The following is a 20,325-nucleotide window of genomic DNA, read 5'->3' on the forward strand; positions in this document are numbered from 1 at the left end:
GCTGACGTACAGGAAGAGAACACACAATAAGTCTGATACAGATGAAGAAACACACAAAGTGCTACTACAGATGAAGAAACCACCAATAGTTCTGACTACAGAATGAAGAACACACATAAAGTTGCACTACAGATGAGAAACACACAATAGATCTGACTACAGATGAAGAAACACACAATAGTGCTGACTACAGATGAAGAAACAACACAATAGTGCTGATACAGATGAAGAAACACACAATAGTCTGACTACAAGATGAAGAAACACACAATAGTGCTGACTACAGATGAAGAAACAACAATAAGTGCTGACGACAGATGAGAAACACACAATAGTGCTGAATACAGATAGATCAGCGTTTGAGAGTGAATCTCCTCCAGATGATCATCAGTGCTGTGAGAGAGTCCGAGGAAAACACATGACACTCATCAACTGTCCTCATCTGCTCCAGCACAACCTCTCATCCCGTCACATCACACAGACACTGAGAGAGTGTGTGTATCTGTCTCATCCAGGACCTCACGTCATCATTCTCATACTGCAGCATCATGACTTCAGTGCTCAGGACAAACACAGAGTCAAACATGTGCTGAAAGAATTCAGTGATCAGGCCATAAAACGCACAATAGTTCTGACTACAGATGAAGAAACACACAGCTACATGAGCATATCTGAGAGAATGAATGAATGTATTACTGATGTAATAAAGGAGTGTGGAGGAGGACATCTTCAGTTTGATGAAGGACAAGCAGCATGTCTCTCTGAGATGTTCAGAAGAATAGAGGAGATACAGAAGAGAGAACCTGATGAATATCTCAGATGTGAGATCTCAGCAACATCTGTCGGTCCAGAGCTGATGGAGAGATCAGAGGAAGAAGATTCCTCTCATAAACATGATGAAAACCCTACAGAGAGCCATAAAAAGGGAAGAGATGAAGAAAGTGTTCAAAGTGCTTATTGTGAGTATTAAAGATTGTGTTTTTATCAATATCACTACAGCTTATTTATTACACGGTCAGTCGCGACATTTGCAGGTTCGTTATTCCCAGATAACAACCGCTCAAAACTAATATCACACGGTAACCTGGATGCAGCAAATCATTTTTACAGGTTTTTTTGACAAATGAAATATAAATATGTCTTTTAATAACATATATGACACTATATTTACAAATGATTAATCAATTTGCCTGTTCGTGAGATTTGAACGTCGTTTCTTACTTTAAAACCGAAAGTCTTCCCCGCGGAAGGTCGGCATTCAGTAAAAATGAGCTAATAAAATATTTCAGATTCACATTTCATGTCCAGTTTTTTCTCATGTGTCAAGTAGGCGTGTAATAAGCGGGATAATGTACAAGCATAAGGATGTTATTGTGAAATAAACCCCTTCAGTGAGACACAAGACCCTCCGCTTCACCTGATCACACTGTCAGGATTATTTCTACCATAACAACCGGCTGCCTGGACATTATCCCTCACATATATAACAATGCTTTGTTTCATTTGAAAGAGCAGACAGTTTTATAACTGACTGCAAAGCTAAAAAATATTTCATTAAAAAATAATATTTTTTAATGACGAGTAACGTCCAAAAAGCCATCTATCAACCATTTGTACAAAATTTGTTTTTATTTTTGACAGTCATACTTTTCTCAAAATGTGTTTTTCATCATCAGTGGGTGTAAGCTCAAGGCTGAATGTGGTGTTGTGTGGAGCTGATGCAACACTGAAGGTCTTCATGTCCAAACTTCTGAGAGGAAAACTGAAAAAAGCTTTAAATCCGAGAGAATTCAGCTCATCAGTGTGTGTGAAGAGAGAAGAGAAGATACATAGACGTCAGATCTGTGTTGTTGAGCTTCCAGCTCTGACTGGACTCTCACATGAAGAGATGATGTGTCAGACTTTCAACTGTGTGTCTCTTTGTGGTCCTGGAGCTCATGTGTTTCTCATCATCGTTCCTGTTGGTCCATTGACTGATGAACACAGAGAAGAAATAGAGAAGATCCAGAAGATATTTTACTCCAGCGATCACTTCATGATGATTTTCATGTCTGATGTCACCGTTGACAGAAATGTGACAGATTTTGTAGAATCATACGATGAATGTCAGAGATTGATCCGTCTCTGTGGAGGACGATACAGAGTCATGGGCTTAAAAGAACATGAAAACTTTAAGGCAAAATCAATAGAGCTGCTGTATTACATAGAGAACATGAAGACTGAACCATATTCACTTCAGATGTATGTCAGAGCTCAAGAGAAGAGAGGAAGACAAGAAACTGAGGAGAAATATGAAGAGAAACTGAGTGAAATGAGGAGCAGAATCAATGAGTTACAGGAGAAGATCAGCTCATATGGTGAGTCATGTTTTAAACTGAAAATGTAGAAGCTGTCATGCGAACCCGGGTGCCCACCAGGGTACTGAACTCAAGACTACCTGAAGGAGGTGGTCTGAGTTTGGTTGGCCTGGAACTGTGGCACAGTTCACGTGAATATGAAACCAACCCGGATTTAGGTGCGCTCTCAGATTATTTATCACTTTATCCATTTATTAAAGGACCCGTTCTTTTAACAGCACGGTCCCCATGGTCCTGTTCGTGTTTTGTGAGTTTTGTTCATTGTATTATTTAAGACGTTTGGTCGTGTCTTTTAGTTTAGTTTTACTGTTCTTGTTTTCATTTTGCCCCCTCGTGGGAAGTCTTTTGTTTTCTGTTTGTTTCTTAGTTTAGTTTCTGTTTGATACCCCCTCGTGGGTTTTTCCTTTGTTTTGTTCATTTAATAAAAGGTATCTGTTAACCCCTTAACTGCCTGCCTGCTATTGGGTTCTTTCTGCCAGTTCGTGACAGAATGACCGAGCCTATTCAGAACCCAGCGGGCAGTAAAATGGATGGCACGGCGTCGTCCTCGCGGGCCGCCCAAGCCCACTTGCTGCTGGGGTTCCGTCAGGGGAGTTACGGTAACCGGGAGTTCGCCGGGGCATTCTCGACGGTGGCGAGGTCGTCTGAGTTTGGCGAGGCGGAGTTGAAGGCGATCTTCAACTGCTGCCTCACTCAGCGCCTCGCCCCGTCGGAGAAGAGGCTTGGCTGTTTTGGGTATGCTACGGGCCATATTTTTTCTGGAATAGTTTTTGTTACAGTCTTGAAAAACTACCTTTTACAGTACTGTCCAATGGAAGCCTACGAGGCTCCTGTAACATAGGTTGCGAGTGGGACTTCCTGTGATTTTCCCTTGTCACAGGAAGTCCCAGCCATAACTTATTTGACAGTCAGTCGGTAGGCTGATAATGGACGTACCTCTTTTCGAGCAATTAAAATGCACAGAACTGGCCGTTGACGGTCAGCACAATGCCCTGAGAGAGCTCGTAAAGTGTCAAGTCAGCACCACCTAGTGGTGAGGAAATATATTTACAGGCCATTTACATTTACTTTAATATTATATTTAATCATTGCCGATTCCAACGATACCAAACATGCCAGGTTTTGCCTTACGGTTTTGCCTGTCATGTGATTTAGCGCAAAAAAACAATCGCGAATAGCTTTGCAACCATTACTCCGATCGAGAAAAAAACAGCAGAGGAAACAGAACTGTAGCGAGGAAGGCGGGACGAGAGCCGTGGGACCGGTGCGCGTACAGCTGATACTCATTATCACTCACGCCACAGGCCCCGCCTTCCTGCTCCACGGCTCTCGTCCTGCCTTCCTCGCTACAAAAACATTTACCAAATGTTTTGGTTTACCAAATATTAAAGGCCAAATGTCAAAATTTCCATGGTAAATGGCCGAAAAATGCAACAAAAAAAGTTCAGCCCGTTTATTTTTTTCCCTTTCTGATTGTATATGCTTCTAAACGAAATGAGATATATTCACCAAATTTTACACATTGATTTATGGGCAGAGTTTGATAACACACAAAAAAGATGGTGGGGCTGCGCCGCCTAGTGGCCTTATAATTAAACAAAACGTTAAATATGTTTTGATTGACTTCAAAATTGACACTGCAAAACTGTGTGTATTGACCTGAAAGTTTGTACGTATCATCATTGGCACATCTTGTTCGCCCCATAGAAATTTGGTGACAGCGCCAGCTAATGGTCAAAAGTTATAAGCAGTTTTATTGTTTTAAATGTTTTTAGCTATGGTTTTAAACTGTTTTGAAGATGTTTTTCATATGTGTCCCTTTGTACCCAGTGTTCGTAAGTCGGCCATTTTGGGCGTCACCCTTCTTATAAGTTATATACCTGTAAAAACAAGAAAAAAAGGTGAAAACAGAGAAGACAGACATACCCACATACAAACGCTCCACACACAGAGTATGCACACGTACTAACACACATAGACAGAGACACATGGACGGACACATAGACGAGCACACGCACACACACACACAACACACAGACATTAAAGATAATGGAGAGAGAAACACGGGTCAAATATTAAACAGACTATAAATTCCTATATGCAATACTAATTATGTAAAACTTTAAAATTCTGATTCTAAAGCAGCCCCCCCGGTCAGGCAAATAGTGCAAAAACAGTATGCAAACGGTGGCGAGGAACCCAAAACTCTAATCGAGAAAAAAAAACTCTGTAGAACCCAGGCCCAACCAGGGGATTCCAGTTCCCCTCTGCAAAAGCTGCTGCCTCTGCACAAGCTCAACAGTGCTTGCACAACAAGGCTAAATAAAATAAGTAAACTCACTAATAAGGTAAAGTATAGATTTAAGATTATCATTAATAATCTAATAGCATTTGAAATTTTGTAGTGAAGTCTTGTCAAGTCGCCGTGTCCTTTATCCAGCTCAACTCACTCAACTCAACTTTATTTATATAGCGCTTTTACAATTTTCATTGTTACAAAGCAGCTGTACATGAGACACATTGACTACAAGCAAAATAATCAAAGTTGTACCTGCAAAAACAAGAAAAGGTTGAAAACACAGAAGACAGACACACCCACACACAAAACACTCCACACACACAACACGCACACGCACCAACACACACAGACACAGACACACACACACACACACACACACACACACACGTACGTACACAGACAAGTATGCACACACACACACGCTCAGTGAGAGCACACATTTAGGATAAAGGAGAGAGAAGCACAGGTCAAATATAGCAGATAATAAATTCCTATATGCAATATTAATTAAGTAAAACTTTAAGATTCTAAAGCAGCCCCCCCGGTCAGGCAGATAGTGCAAAAACAGTATGCAAACGGTGGCGAGGAACCCAAAACTCTAATCGAGAAAAAAAACCTCAGGAGAACCCAGGCCCAACCAGGGGATTCCAGTTCCCCTCTGGCAAAAGCTGCTGCCTCTGCACAAGCTCCAGAGAACTTGCACAACAAGGCTAAATAAAATAAATAAACTTAATAATAAAATAAATTATAGTTTAAGATTATCATTAATAATCTAATAGCATTTGAAATTTTGTGGTGAAGACATGTCAAGAGACCGCGTCCTTCTTTATCCAGCTCTATCATCTCAGCTCTTGTCAGGTCCCCACTTCCCATTCTCCGCTCTACCATCAGGTCAGGCCATGAACTGCATCCTGCTCGCTGTGGTAACCTTGGAACAATGAGACAAGACTGGCTGAGAGTAGAGTACTGTTCTGTACTCTTTGATGCAACAAGTACATCAGTTGTGTTTTTGGTTCCGGTTGATCTAACTAATGCAGCCTAAACCCTCTGAAGATTTATATTATGGAAGAGTAGTGTATGCAAGATTAAAAAGATGCGTCTTTAGTCTAGATTTAAACTGACAGAGTGTGTCTGCCTCCCGGACAGTGCAGGGAAGACTATTCCAAAGTTTAGGCGCTAGATAGGAAAAGGATCTACCACCTGCACTTGATTTTGAAATTCTAGGTATTACCAACTGACAGGACGCCTGAGAGCGTAATGCACGTGAAGGACTGTAATACAAAAGGAGTTCATTCAAGTATTGAGGAGCTAAACCATGTAAGGCTTTATAGGTAATAAGCAAGATTTTAAAGTTAACGCGATGCTTTATAGGTAACCAGTGCAAGGTTGACAGAACCGGGCTAATATGTTCATACTTTTTTGTACGTGTAAGAACTCGAGCTGCCGCGTTTTGGACCAATTGGAGTTTTTGTAATAAGCCTGCAGGGCAACCACCTAACAGTGCATTACAGTAATCTAGTCTTGATGTCATGAATGCATGAATTAACTTCTCTGCATCTGAGATTGACAGCATATGACGTAGTTTAGATATATTCTTAAGATGGAAAAACGCAATTTTACAGGTGTTGGCGACGTGGCTCTCAAATGACAGATTACTATCGAATAGAACGCCAAGATTCTTTGCTGACGACGAGGGTTTTATGGAACATCCGTCAATAGTTAAACAGTATTCTTGGTTGTTACTTATAGCAGTTTTCGGTCCAATAAGTAACACTTCCGTTTTGTCCGAGTTCAGTAATAAAAAGTTGTTACTCATCCAGTTTTTTATATCGACTATGCATTCCATTATTCGATGGAACTGCTGTGTTTCATGAGGCTTCGAGGAAATATAAAGTTGAGTATCATCAGCATAACAGTGAAAGCTAACTCCGTGTCGCTTTATTATATCTCCTAGAGGTAGCATGTATAATGCGAAGAGCAGAGGCCCTAAGACTGAGCCCTGTGGTACACCGTACTGGACTTGCGATTTGCGTGACACCTCATTGTTTATTGCTACAAATTGAAAACGGTCAGATAAATAAGATTTAAACCATTTCAAAGCTATTCCCTTAATGCCGACATAATTTTCGAGTCTATGTAGGAGTGTGCTGTGGTCAATGGTATCGAATGCAGCACTAAGGTCTAGCAGCACCAATAACGAGATACAACCTCGGTCAGACGCCAATAGCAGATCATTTGTAACTCTGATCAAAGCAGTCTCTGTACTGTGACATGCTCTAAATCCAGACTGGAATTCTTCATTGATGTCATTCCTTTGGAGGAAGGAGCATAATTGAGTTGAAACTACTTTTTCCAGAACTTTAGATATGAAAGGTAGATTCGATATAGGCCTGTAGTTCCTTAGTTCTCTAGGGTCGAGTTGGGGTTTTTTGACAAGGGGCCTTATAACAGCCACCTTATATGCTTTAGGCACATGTCCTAATGTCAGAGATGAGTTAATAATACCAAGAAGAGGATCTATAATTTCTGGGAGCATCTCTTTCAGTAGATTTGTAGGTATAGGGTCTAGTATGCATGTTGTTGATTTAGATGATCTAATAATTTTAGACAGCTCATCTTGATCTACGGTATAAAATAATTGCATTTTCTCCTTAAGGGCGCTGTAGTTAGTTTGTTCAGCGGGTTTCACTTCTGATTGCATTGTTATAATTTTTTCTCTAATATCTTGGATTTTATATGTGAAGTAGTTCATAAATTCATCACTGCTATGCTGATATACAGGATCAGAAGTCACTGACGATTTATTTTTTGTTAATTTAGCCACCGTGTTAAATAAAAACCTAGGGTTGTGCTGGTTTTCTTCTATTAGTGATGAAAAGTAGGCGGATCTAGAAGTTATTAGGGCTTTCCTGTATTTTCGAATACTATCCTTCCATGCTGTACGAAATACCTCTAATTTAGTTTTCTTAAAGTTGCGCTCCATTTTTCGGGCCGCTTTCTTTAGAGCCTGAGTGTGTTCATTATACCACGGTGTGGGGCTGCCATTTTTAATCTTCTTTAAACGTAGTGGAGCAACTTTGTCTAGCGTTACCGAGAAGGTGGAATTAAAATTTTCAGTGGTAATGTCAAGATCTTCAACGTTATTTCTCATGATTTGAGACAATTCGGGCAGATTATCGAGAAACGCATCTTTGGTAGTTGAAGTTATTGTTCTACCATATTTGTAACAATGAGTTTTATTTGCAGCCGTAGGCCAGTGAAGCAAACATAATACCAGATAATGATCCGAAATGTCTTCACTCTGCTGAAGGATTTTAACGTCGTCCACATTTATACCGTAAGACAGTATTAAATCTAAAGTATGATTACGAAGGTGAGTGGGTCCTGACACATGTTGACTAATGCCCATGGAGTTAAGAGTGTCTTTGAAAGCCATTCCTAAGGCATCTGTAACGTTATCTACGTGGATGTTAAAGTCACCAACGACAAGGAGTCTATCTGCGGCCAGTACTAGTTCTGATAAGAACCCACCAAATTCTTTAATAAAATCTGTGTGGTGCCCTGGAGGCCTATATACAATAGCTAGAATCAATTTAAAAAGTGTTTTATCTTTAGTATTAGGTGTTGAAACATGAAGAACCATGACTTCAAAAGAATTATATTTAGAGTTCGACTTCTGGGAAATGCTAAGAGAGTTATTGTAAAGTGCTGCGACACCTCCCCCTCTGCCTTTTAGACGAGGCTCGTGTTTATAATAATAATCTTGGGGGACAGATTCATTTAAAGCAATATAATCATCTGGTTTTAGCCATGTTTCTGTCAAACAGAGCATGTCTATTTTATGATCTGTTATCATATCGTTAACAAAAAGTGCTTTATTAGAGAGAGATCTAATATTTAGCAATCCGAGTCGTAACAGTTGATTATCTGTATTTTGTTCATGTTTAGTTTGTTTAACGTTTATTAAATTACTTTCAAGAGGTTTACGCATTATTTTATGTTTGCTAATCCGGGGGACAGACACAGTCTCTATTTTGTGATGTTTGGGAGAACGGATTACTACATGTTGTACATTTTGTGTATTCTGCGACGTGAGACGGCAAGCAGACAGTTGGTTAAGCCATACTGTCTGCTCCCTGACCTGGGCCCCAGCGAGTCAAGTTTTAGCATTAGCATTAAGACTTTTTGCCATATTTCTAGACAGGATGGAAGTCCCAGCCCAGGAGGGATGGAGACCATCTCGTTTCAACAGGTCAGGTCTGCCCTCAAAACTCTTCCAGTTATTTATAAAAACTATATCATTCTGCAGGCACCACTCAGACAACCAGCCATTTAGTGATGATAATCTGCTATAAATCTCATCACCACGATAAGCATTGAGGGGGCCAGAGAATATTACAGTGTCTGACATCATGCTTGCGAGCTCACACACCTCTTTAATGTTATCTTTTGTGATCTCCGATTGACGGAGTCGAACATCATTTGTGCCGACGTGAATGACAATCTTACTGAATTTACGATTAGCCTTAGCCAGCACATTTAAATTTGACTTGATGTCAGGCGCTCTGGCTCCCGGTAAACATTGGACTATGGTGGCTGGTGCCTCTATGTTAACGTTCCGAACAATAGAATCACCGATAACTAGGGCACTTTCAGCAGGTTTCTCAGTCGGTGCGTCACTGAGCGGGGCAAACCTGTTCGAGACTGTAATCGTAACGGTCGAGTGATGTTTTGTCCTGCGACTACGCCGTCTCACAGTCACGAAGTTTCCCAGCTGCGGAGGATTTTCAACCGGAACCGAGCTGTGTGCGCTAATGTTGCTCTCATCCAAAGTGTTTTCTATCGTCGTTAAACTCTTACTATCCTCAGATAAAGATTGGATGCGAGACTCTAATTCTAAGATCTTCTCTGTCAGCCTAACTATTTCCCTGCATTTATCGCATATAAAGCCCCCGCAGCTGACAGAGAAGGCTAACCTAAACATATGACATGAGGTGCAAGTAACAATAATAGGAATAGAAGCCATAACTCACCGGATTTGCAGTGCAATTCCAACTTACCAAGGTTGCTCGATGGATCGTAGTATACTCGCTTAAAAAGAGAAACAGTTAGCACACAAGACAAACCAGAGGCAAGATGATATTCCACAGTGTGAACAGAAAGCAAGCTAACACGCTATTGCTATGCTAACGGCGTTAAGTTAACTATCACTTTTAGTTTAGACTCTTCCAAGTAAATAACAGGAACAGGGTTATTGAGATATCAGGATAAGTTAGCAACGACAATAATAATTAACGAAAATAAAATACACTAATATTAGAGCGAAGTGATAAGAGCACTGATACAAACAAGCTGCCGGCAGCGATGCAGGAAACAGGAAGCAATCTATCATCTCAGCTCAGGTCTCCGCTCTACCATCAGGTCAGGCCATGAGCTGCATCCTGCTCGCTGTGGTAACCTTGGAACAATGAGAGAAAGATAGAATGTGCAGAAAAGATAGTCATGTGTAAAGATACTAGTACATGATCAGGCAGAGCATTTTGCACCATCTGATGGCCTAGAGATGTAGTGGACTTGAGAAGATCTGCAGCAAACATATGTGACGTATAATTTTATTGAAATGTATGTTTTAAAAATGTAAACGGACTTTGTGTAATAAGATCCTAATGTGTAAACTTTTAACATGTTTCAGGTGCTGAAGGTGAACAGGAGGATCTGAAGGGTTTGAGAATTGTGCTGATTGGAAAGACAGGAAATGGAAAGAGCGCAACAGGAAACACAATTCTGAGAAGAAAACAATTTGAGAGCAAATCAAGGTCAAAGTCAGTGACGAGTGTTTGTGAGAAAGAAGTTTGTGAAGTTGATGGTCGATCAGTAGCTGTTGTTGATACTCCAGGACTGTTTGACACAACACTGACAAATGAACAAGTGATTGATGAAATAGTGAAATGTGTGTCACTGTCATCACCTGGACCTCATGTCTTCATCATTGTGTTGAGTGTCAGTAGATTCACTCGAGAGGAGTCAGACACTGTAGATCTGATAAAGAAAATCTTTGGTACAAAAGCTGCACAGTTCACTATTGTTCTCTTCACTAGAGGAGATGATCTTAAGGGTGAATCTATAGAAGACTATGTGAAGGACGGTTCTGAAGAACTGAAGAAACTGATCAGAGACTGTGGAAACAGATTCCTGGCGTTTAATAACAATGAAACACACGACAGAACTCAAGTGACTCGACTGATAAACATGATAGAAGAGATGAAAACAATAAAACAGGGTCAATATTTCACTAACAGCATGTTTGAAGAGGCAGAGATGAGCATTAAAAAGAGAATGGAGGAAATACTGAAAGAGAAAGAGAGAGAAATTCAGACTCATATAGAGTAATTAATTTTCAAATATGAGATGGAGAAAGAGAACATGATGAAGAGATTAGAAGAAGAGAAGAGAAGAGCAGACGAGGAAAGAATTCAGATGGAGAAAAACTTCAGAGAACAGAAGGAAATTCTGAGAAAAGAGTTTGAAGAGAAAGAGAAAACAGAACAACAGAAACGAGATCTTGAGAAACAGAAACAAATAGAGGAAGAAAGACAACAAAGAGCTGAACATCTTCAGAAGATAGAAGAGATGAAGAGAGAGATTGAACATCAGAGATCACTTTATGAACAACAGCAGAGAGAGAGAGAAGAGGAGGATAGAAAGAGAGAAGAGAAATACAGACAAGATCCAGAGAAGATGAAACAAGAACAGATTATAACACAATTACAAAAGAGACAAGAAGAAGAGATTAGAAAGAGAGAATCTGAGGAGAAAAAGAGACATGAAGAAGAAGAGAGAGAGAGAGAAGAATGGAGGAGAAGAATAAAAGAAGCTGAAAATGAGAGAAAAGAGACTCAAGATGAAATTGAAAGACAAGAGAGAGAATGGGAAGAGGACAAGAAACGACAGATGAGAGAACGAGAGGAAGATGAGAGAAAGAGAAGAGAGAAACATGAAGAACAACTGAGAGAAAAACAAGAAGAACTGGAGAAAATGAGACAGAAGATTGAGAAAGAGAGAGAAGAAGAGAGACGACAGAGAGATGAAGAGAGAGAGAAACTGAGACAAGAAAGAGAAGAGAAAGAGAGAGAGTATGAAGAGAAGAAAAATGAAATGATGAAACGTTATGAGCAGCTGGAGAGAAAGAGAAATGAGATGTGGGAGAGAAAACGACGAGATGATGATGAGAGAAGAGCAGAAGAGAGAAAGAGATGGAGGAAAAGAATTGATGATATTAAAAGAGAACAACAAGAAGAGATCAAGAGAAGAGAAACCCAGGAGAGAGAGAGAAAAGAAAGAGAAGAGGAAGAGAGAAAGGAAATAAAGGAGGAGCATGAGCGGAGAATAAAAGAGATGAAGAAGAAACATGAAGATGAAGCCAGAAAACAAGCAGAAGAGTTGAATGAGTTCAGAGAGAAGAATGAGCAACATGTTGAAGAACTCAAAGAGATGCTGGAAGAACGTCAGAAACAAGAGGAATTACTGAAAAACATATATCACCTCGTACAAAATGAAAAAAGTGCAGAGGTTAAAAGGCTGAAAAAACAGATAGAAGACTTACAAAGAAAATCCAAATGTTTCATTATGTAATATCTTTAATGTCAAAGTCCACCTGTGGTGAAAATCTAGTTTTTAAAGAGTGCATCACATGAGATCATGTAAATGACATTAGTGTGTAATGTTGCCGTGTTTGAAAAGTAAGCAGTCTGCCAAGTTGTAAATCCGCAGGTGAATGAATAAAGTTATTGGCTTGGGAAAAAGGGAGTCGACTCTGAATCACGCAAACGAGTCGTCCCTAGTCGGATTCCTGAACCACCGCAGATTTACGTCACTACATATAGTCCCCGCCTCCCAGCTAACATATCATGTGATTATTACGCAACTGAAACGTAATCTGGCGACCAAACTTTCGCTGTGGCAACGTAACCAGTTACGTTGTGACAACTGGAAAAGTGAAATTCCTGGATTCGTTGCCACAACGTAATTGGACATTGTCAGTAGGTAACCGCAACGTTGTGACATGGTACCAATCAGGACAGAGTCACAATGTCACGGTTACTTACTGTAGCGAGGAAGGCGGGACGAGAGCCGTGGGGCAGGAAGGCGGGGCCGGTGGCGTGAGTGATTATGAGTATCAGCTGTACGCGCACCGGGCCGCATGCCTCACGGGGAGCTAGGGAGCATAAGAGGACGAGCGACGGGACTGCCGACGAGAGAGGACCGGGCCCGGAAATGTTAAGTTTGTTTATGTTTGTGTGGCCGGCAGTCGACAGTGAGGTGGCTGCCGGCCTTTTATTTGCTGGATTATTGTTTATTTATTTTAATTAAAGTTTGTTAATGTTCGCCGGTTCCCGCCTCCTTCCTTCCGTTTTATTGAACTTTGTTACACTTACTGACAACGAATCCAGGAATTTCAGTGTGACCCTGGACAACAAAACCAGTCTTATGGGTCAATTTTTCGATATTGAGATTTTTACATAATCTGAAAGCTGAATAAATAAACTTTCTATTGATGTATGAGTTGTTAGGATAGGACAATATCTGGCTGAGATACAACCGTTTAAAACTCTGGAATCTGAGTTTTTATATATTTAATGTAGGAAATTTACAAAATATCTTCATGGAACATGATCTTTACTTAATATCCTAATAATTTTTGTCATAAAAGAAAAATCAGTCATTTTGACCCACACAACCTATCTTTGGCTTTTACTAAAAATGTTCCCGTGCTACTTAAGACTGGTTTTGTGATCCAGGGTCACATATGTCTTACCTGAATTATAGTGTTGTTCAGTCCTATCTTGCGGTTCTTCAATCCTATCTTGCGGCTCTCCCTGTTCTTCGTGACGTTGCTCGGTGGCTTTGGTCGGGGTCACTGAGTGCAGCTATGACACGTCAGAGGAGATCTGGCCCTCCCGGCTGAGCCTGGTTTCTCCAGAGGTTTTTTTTTCTCCATTATTCATCATTGGAGTTTGGGTTCCTCGCCACAGCAGAGCAGTGCAGTGTTGGCTTGCTCACCGGGAGACTGCATTTATTTATTCATTTATTTATTTATTAGATATTATTTATTATAATGATCTTGCTTGGTCTATAAACACCATGCACTGTGCTGTGTTTTACCTTTCTGTGTTTTTCTGTTTTTCTTATTTGCTCCTGTAAAGCCACTTGGGAAAAATGTACATTGAAAAGGAACAGAAGAAGAATTATGTCACACAATAAAGGCAATATGGCGTATGGCGGCCGATCGCATGCATACTACACCCATTCAGGCAAAACAGTACATACCCATTTATCCCTCATTAAGTAGGTACTTACTGAAATTGAGTACCTACTCATTGAGTATGCCATTTCGGATTCAGCCACTGTGGGCATTTTCCAAATGGCATTTATGCGCCCTTGAAGGGCCCTTCGCGAAGGGGACGCCATTTGTAGGGGCGTTCCAAACGAAAGTGAACACCTGAATCCCTTCGCAAAGGGTCCTTTTAGATGTCCATTAGTGAAGGGTACATGCCATGGTCACTTCAAGGAAGTTTTTTTTTTTCGTTCGTCAAGTATTCACAGAAGAGATGGTTTTAAGTACTTTTTTGAATGTTGTGAGAGATGTGGTTGACCGGACTGAGTTAGGAAGAATATTCCACCAGGAAGGAGTTGTGAATGAGAATGAGAGGGAAAGAGATTTACTGCCCTTATGAGAAGGCAGTACAAGACGCCGCTGGTTTGGGACCCCAGTGATCATGTGGTGAGCAGTGGACGGCGAGCCCCTCCATGACACCCTGAAGGATCTGCCGGAGAGGTAGGATTTGAACCAGCGGAGAGGAGGGCCTGAGATTCCTAGAGATGACCGGGTTGCTAGCAGTATCTGGTGATTGACAGTGTTGAACGCTGCAGATAGGTCTAGCAGAATCAGGACCGAGGATTTAGATTCCACCTTGGCTAGCCGCAGTGCTTCTGTGACCGATAGCATTGCAGTCTCAGTGGAGTGGTTTGTTTTGAAGCCAGACTGCTTGTCATCCAGTAGTTTGTTCTGGGACAGGTAGGAAGACACCTGGTTGAAAGGAGAATTGCTTGCTGATGGATGATGTTTTCTCAGTGAAAAATACAGTCTTCTGCAGTCAAAGATAAAGTGGGCGGGGGAGAGAAGGGGGGCAAAGAAGAGAGTTAAATGTCTTGAAAAGCTGTCGAGTGTTATGTGCATTGCTCACCTTGGTGGTATAGAAAGACGTTTTAGCTGTGGTAACACTAGCAGAGAAAGAGGAGAGTAGTGACTGGTAGTCCCTTAGGTCAGCAGGATTCTCCAGGTGGATGTTGAAGTCCCCAAAGACTACAAGAGTAGTTCTTATATTGTAGTTGCAAAAATACAGACTCATTTTTACTTTGTTAGAACTCTGCTGCATTCCTTTTTAATTTGCACTACAGACACAAACAGTTTGCTTTTATTCATTTTCATATTTATGTTTATTTTATATGTAGCATAATCTGGCTGAACATAGGCTAATCCTTCTCTCATTAAAGGAGAAAAGAAGCCTACCTTTTGTTCTTATTGTTGGTCGTTGTTCTGCATTTACCAATAAATACATCAAAGTATATAATTAAACATTTAATAAACAACAAATGCTACATAATAATAACCCCATCAGCAGAGTTTATTTAGATGTAGTTGGCACTAATAATTGAAGAAAAGTTGTAATAAAAGCAAACTGCACAATTGACCTAAAAACAGTGCGAGGGAAATTCCTTTACAGTGACAGCTACGTTCACGATTAAAACATATAACATTACATTACAGTAGCCTAACGTCACGTGTCTTAATGTTTATATGCACACAGAGGAACAAATCCCAGCACACTTCACGCCTGCAATCTCTGTATGAAAGGGCCAGTGTTTGAAGTGGGAGAAAAAGGTTCCAGTACTCTCTTGTGCAAGTTGACATATGCAAACTACTACCACATGATATTTTTTATATTGCTGGTACAACATATGTATTTACTAAAGGAAACATTTGCCAACAACTGATTTAATAATGTTAAATACAAATTTGACAAAAAAATGTCATTACCCCTGATAGTTCTGCGGTGTATTTAAAACGTTTCTTCTTTTTCTGGTCAGTACTTTTAACTTGAGTTGTTTCGCTGAGTATAGTGTAAATGCAGATATCAGATACAGGTCGCTTTTAAAATAAGATGTAAACAGGTCGTCAAAACAATCTGATATAGTCAAAAAAACGGGCATCAATCACTGATGTATTTAAAGATATATCAGTGTAAGCTGTTTTCAGGATTGACAGCTCTAGCATTTATTTCAGTCTAGGACCTTACTGGAAACCACTCCTCAGTGTTGTACAGTATTCTGTATGAAATGTCCACAGCTGTCATATACAGTCTCACAGGTTTGAGTTTTCAGGACAGCTGACCGGTGGCTGAAATGGCGATGGCGCAGAGTTTGGGTAAGAGTGACTTCAGCAGATGTGTGTAGTGTTTTCAAACTGTCTTCAGTGATCATCATCTTGTCGTTTAGTTATTGTATTTCACTGAAGTTACACGTGTTGAGAAAGCTCACAGTGTGTTTTGTTGTTGTAATATTCAGTGTGTGTGTGTTTACTGCAGCTGTAATGGTCGTCTTCTCTTTAGAAATAACATTCACCACACCGTTACTTTGTCTGTTGGCATCTTTTGTTTATTTTCGGTTGTTTTCAATGTCCCTTTGATGTTGTGAAAGAGTGAGTGTCACGATGATCTTATTGCCTTTTCTCTGTTGATCTGATATTTCTCTCTCTGATGATTTCTTATAAATATGAGTCACATTCTTCTGCTTCTTTTTCTTCTTCTTCATTAGTATTATTTTAAGTCTGAAGTGCATTCACAGGGCTGCCTGAAAACTTCTGAGTTCAGTTTGGAGTGAGAGATACTCGTGGGCTGTGGGAAGTCCTTTTGACTCAAATATCACCATTCGATTTATGAGCTTGTGATTTGATCTCCATTCAGCTTCAGTGTATTTACTGCATAGAATCACAATCAGAATTTGTGCAAACACACAAAGAATTTGTTGTGGGGTTTTTTGAGCACTTGGTACATACATACAGTTTATAGCCTATGTGACATGAGAACTGGAAGAACAATTAGTACATAAATAAGTAAAACAAGACGTAATACTACTAATAATAATGCTGTATAAAATTTGGAACAGAAGATGTATGTACATATTTGTGCATTTACAGTATATACAGCTGTATAAATAAAATATGCATATATTTACATAATACTTAAGAGAGAGAGGTGGTATTTAGGAGTGGAGCAAGAAATGACAAGAAAAAAACTGTTTCGCTGTTTAAGCTGGGGATGTGTAAGGTGGGGAAGAATGTGAGAGAAGAAAGAACCACTAACCACCCACTGGCCCAATGGCGTAGTCCAAGTGGCGTGGCAAAGTCTTTCCGGCGCTCTGGGTTGTTACAGTTAACATTATTTTAACAATGCGTAATCTTATCTGACTCCAAAAGATAAAAAGGAAAACCATGTCAAAGGATAATATTTGTATTTTGATTATTACACATCGTAATAATCATGCAATTTGGGTCAATGTGTAATTCTTCTGCCTTATTCTTAATTACATTTGATTCTCAGAGTCTCGCGCCGGCCGTTACGAGCGGATCTCACGGTCACAAACTCGTCAGTATTGGTCACTGCCAGAGGTTTCTATGACTAGTGATACTCAGATGGTCATCCCTATACAGCTCATTGCTGAAACATTATTTGATCTAGTCCCCTTAGACTATGACAACTTAATTAAAGTAAGGATTATTTCTAACCAGAGGTCATGACCACTCCATAGAGATGAATACACCAATCTTACTTCCTCTGACAGTATAGCTTTATATAATCATGCCATAGTTTCCTATGTGCACTTAGATAGAATAATATTACAGTAATTCAGTTTGAGGCTTACTCTATTTAGATTGCTCAGACAACATCTGTGTTGTTCTAAAAGGAAACATAAGCCCTTACCATCATTCATTGTTGTATGCTGTCTGAGATGGAGATGCAAACCCTGTGAGGAGTTCATTGTATTGGATGAAGCTCTGTGTTTCTCAGGATGTGGTGTCCTCTGGTGTGGACACCTTTGCACCGGCCTTACAGATGGCATTGGTGAAAAAACTGTTTTTATGCCTATGTTCTGAGGTCTCATTTATATGACAGTGCGTAGGATTCTTACTAAAAGTGTACGAGCGCCCGAAAGCCCTAAATAGCGTACGCCAAAAAATATTCAGACTTATTAACCGTGCGTACGCACACCTGTAAGCAATATTCGCTTTATAAATCACAGATCACATGCAAGTGTGCGTACGTGAATCAGCCTCATATCCCGCCCTGTACACGCCCATTTTTACCCATAAATACTCATTTAGTCATTTTACATTGAGTCATTTAGCAGACACTTTTATCCAAAGCGACTTACAGATGAGGGAAACAATGGATGCAATCGGAACAACATAAGGACAACAAAAAGCAGAAGTGCAAAAAGAAAATTGGTCTCATATAGCCTACCACAGTATACAGAGCTAATGTTTTTTTGTTTGTTTGTTTTTTGAAAGAGTAGGAAAGAGACAGAAGTCAGAGTTGATCAGTCAGGTGTTGACGGAAGAGATGTGTTTTCAGGCGGTTCTTAAAGATGGCCACAGAATCTGCTGATCTTGTAGCAGCGGGCAGATCATTCCATAAATGTGGAACTGATCCTGAGAAGGTACGTGAGAGAGATCTTTTACCTTTTTGGGATGGCACCACAAGACGTTGTTCGTTTGCAGAGCGTAGGGATCTGGCGGGTATATAAATCTGCATTAGTGAGTGAAGGTACGGGGGTGCTGAACCAGTGGTGGTCTTGTAGGCCAGGAGCAGAGTCTTGAATTTGATTCGAGCGACTGTAGGGAGCCAATGTAACTTGGTGAAGAGAGGAGTGACGTGCGCTCTCTTCGGTTCATTGAAGTCTTGAGAAGATTGAGCCTGGACTAGGACTTGCGTAGCATGCTCTGATAGGAAAGGTCTAATTTTCTGAATATTGTAGAGGATAAATCTACAGGACCGGGTGGTGCTGGCAACATGATCAGTGAAGTTAAGCTGATCGTCGATCACCACTCCCAGGTTTCTGGCCGTTCTGGAAGATGTGATGGTTGATGAGCCCAGTTGAATGGAGAAGTTGTGATGACTCTTTGAGTCGGCCAGAATTACAAGCAGTTCTGTTTTAGCAAGGTTCAGCTGCAGGTGATGATCTTTCATCCAGAGCGAGATGTCGGCTAGGCATGCTGAAATGTGTGCAGAAACAGTCGGATCGTCAGGCTGAAATGACAGGTGGAGTTGTGTATCATCCGCCTAGCAGTGATAGGAAAAGCCATGTTTCCAAATGACAGAGCCAAGGGATGTCATGTATACAGAAAATAGTAACGGACCAAGCACTGAGCCCTGTGGCACCCCTGTGTCAAGATGTTGGGACTCAGAGACCTCTCCAGGATACTCTAAATGTCCTACCTGTGAGGTAAGACCTGAAACATTTTAGCACCACTCCAGAGACACCCATAGCCTTGAGGGTCGACAGGAGTATGTGGTGGGTAACAGTGTCAAATGCGCAGATGCAGTAGGATAGGTACAGATGAGTTAGAGGCGGCTCTTGCCAGTCTCAGGGCTTCTCAATACTCAATGCAAAGCACCTCATGAATGCTGATTCGTATATTAATAAGCCTGGCATCCAATCCGCTTGTTAAGCCCGAAGTCACGCACCGTAATGGATGTATACTGTTTCCGGGTCCAACCACTGTCAGATGCCATATGAAAATAATACAAAATGATGTAAAACTGCCGAACACCCCCAATCCCATCATTTATCTCCGTAACAAATTCACAAATGGCCACACATGAGATTCACTGGATTTACAAATCAATAATTGTTATAATTAAAAATAATAATAATCATAATTATATTAAAGCCAAATAAGGTCTCTGTAGCATTTACATGTTTACAGCATTTAGACGGACCATTAACACCTCATTAAAATCACATCATTCATCAGTGGTGTCCTTCACCTGAGAGAACATTTGAAGACATCATCGTAAAAGACGAATGTTTCTTCATTCCGGTTTTGTTATGAACACCTGTTACGTCCCGCTCGTTTCAAGCCGTAACATAAAAATAGGTACACCATCAAATAATTACAAATTATTTTATTGTGTGAATAATATCCAAAACAATAATAATTAGTCTAGGTCTAGGGGTATTAAGCTAAATGACAAAATAACAAAACATGAGCTACAAGACAGAAAAATATATATCAAATAAAAGTTCAGCAATATTTCAAAAAGCTGTAGAACGACCCACCCTCCAGAGTGTTTCCAACCAGTTCTCCCTCCCTCCTCAACTAACAGGAAATGAATGAAATAATAACACTAATTAGCTAACATAAGGTGGAGCCAATTAGGAACGACCAGACGCTGCACAATTTGAAGCAGGGGAAACGTCTTGGTTACGGATGTAACCTCGGTTCCCTGATGGAGGGAACGAGACGTTGTGTCGAACCGACAGAATGGGGTTTGTCTTGAGAACCTATCATCTTCTGAGTATTTAGAAAAGGCCAATGAAAATTGGCGA

General features: G+C 40.4%; 2 protein-coding genes across 3 annotated transcripts in view; both read left to right on the plus strand.

Annotated features, from left to right (window-relative positions):
- LOC130561094 (GTPase IMAP family member 8-like) overlaps positions 1 to 20,325 on the plus strand; it is a 37,596-nt gene that overhangs the window by 3,611 nt on the left and 13,660 nt on the right. The window contains exons 1-2 of one of the 2 annotated variants that reach the window (XM_057345218.1): positions 701 to 959; positions 1,677 to 2,357. The exons of the other annotated variant lie outside the window; for it this stretch is intronic. Of the exons in view, the coding sequence (XP_057201201.1) occupies positions 767 to 959; positions 1,677 to 2,357 (874 nt within the window). The 5' untranslated portion in view covers positions 701 to 766. Of the gene's footprint in view, positions 1 to 700; positions 960 to 1,676; positions 2,358 to 20,325 lie in introns of those variants that run through there. 2 annotated transcript variants of the gene reach the window in all.
- Positions 11,027 to 13,103, plus strand: LOC130561129 (golgin subfamily A member 6-like protein 22). The gene has a single exon (XM_057345275.1). The coding sequence runs from the start codon at positions 11,065 to 11,067 to the stop codon at positions 12,286 to 12,288; it is 1,224 nt and encodes a 407-aa protein (XP_057201258.1). The 5' UTR covers positions 11,027 to 11,064; the 3' UTR covers positions 12,289 to 13,103.

This window comes from Triplophysa rosa, linkage group LG11 (assembly GCF_024868665.1).
Source record: "Triplophysa rosa linkage group LG11, Trosa_1v2, whole genome shotgun sequence".
NCBI classification, from domain to species: Eukaryota; Metazoa; Chordata; class Actinopteri; order Cypriniformes; family Nemacheilidae; genus Triplophysa; species Triplophysa rosa.

Coding starts and splice junctions, on each gene's coding strand:
- LOC130561129 (XM_057345275.1), top strand. CDS start 11,065: ATGGAGAAAGAGAACATGATGAAGAGATTAGAAGAAGAGAAGAGAAGA.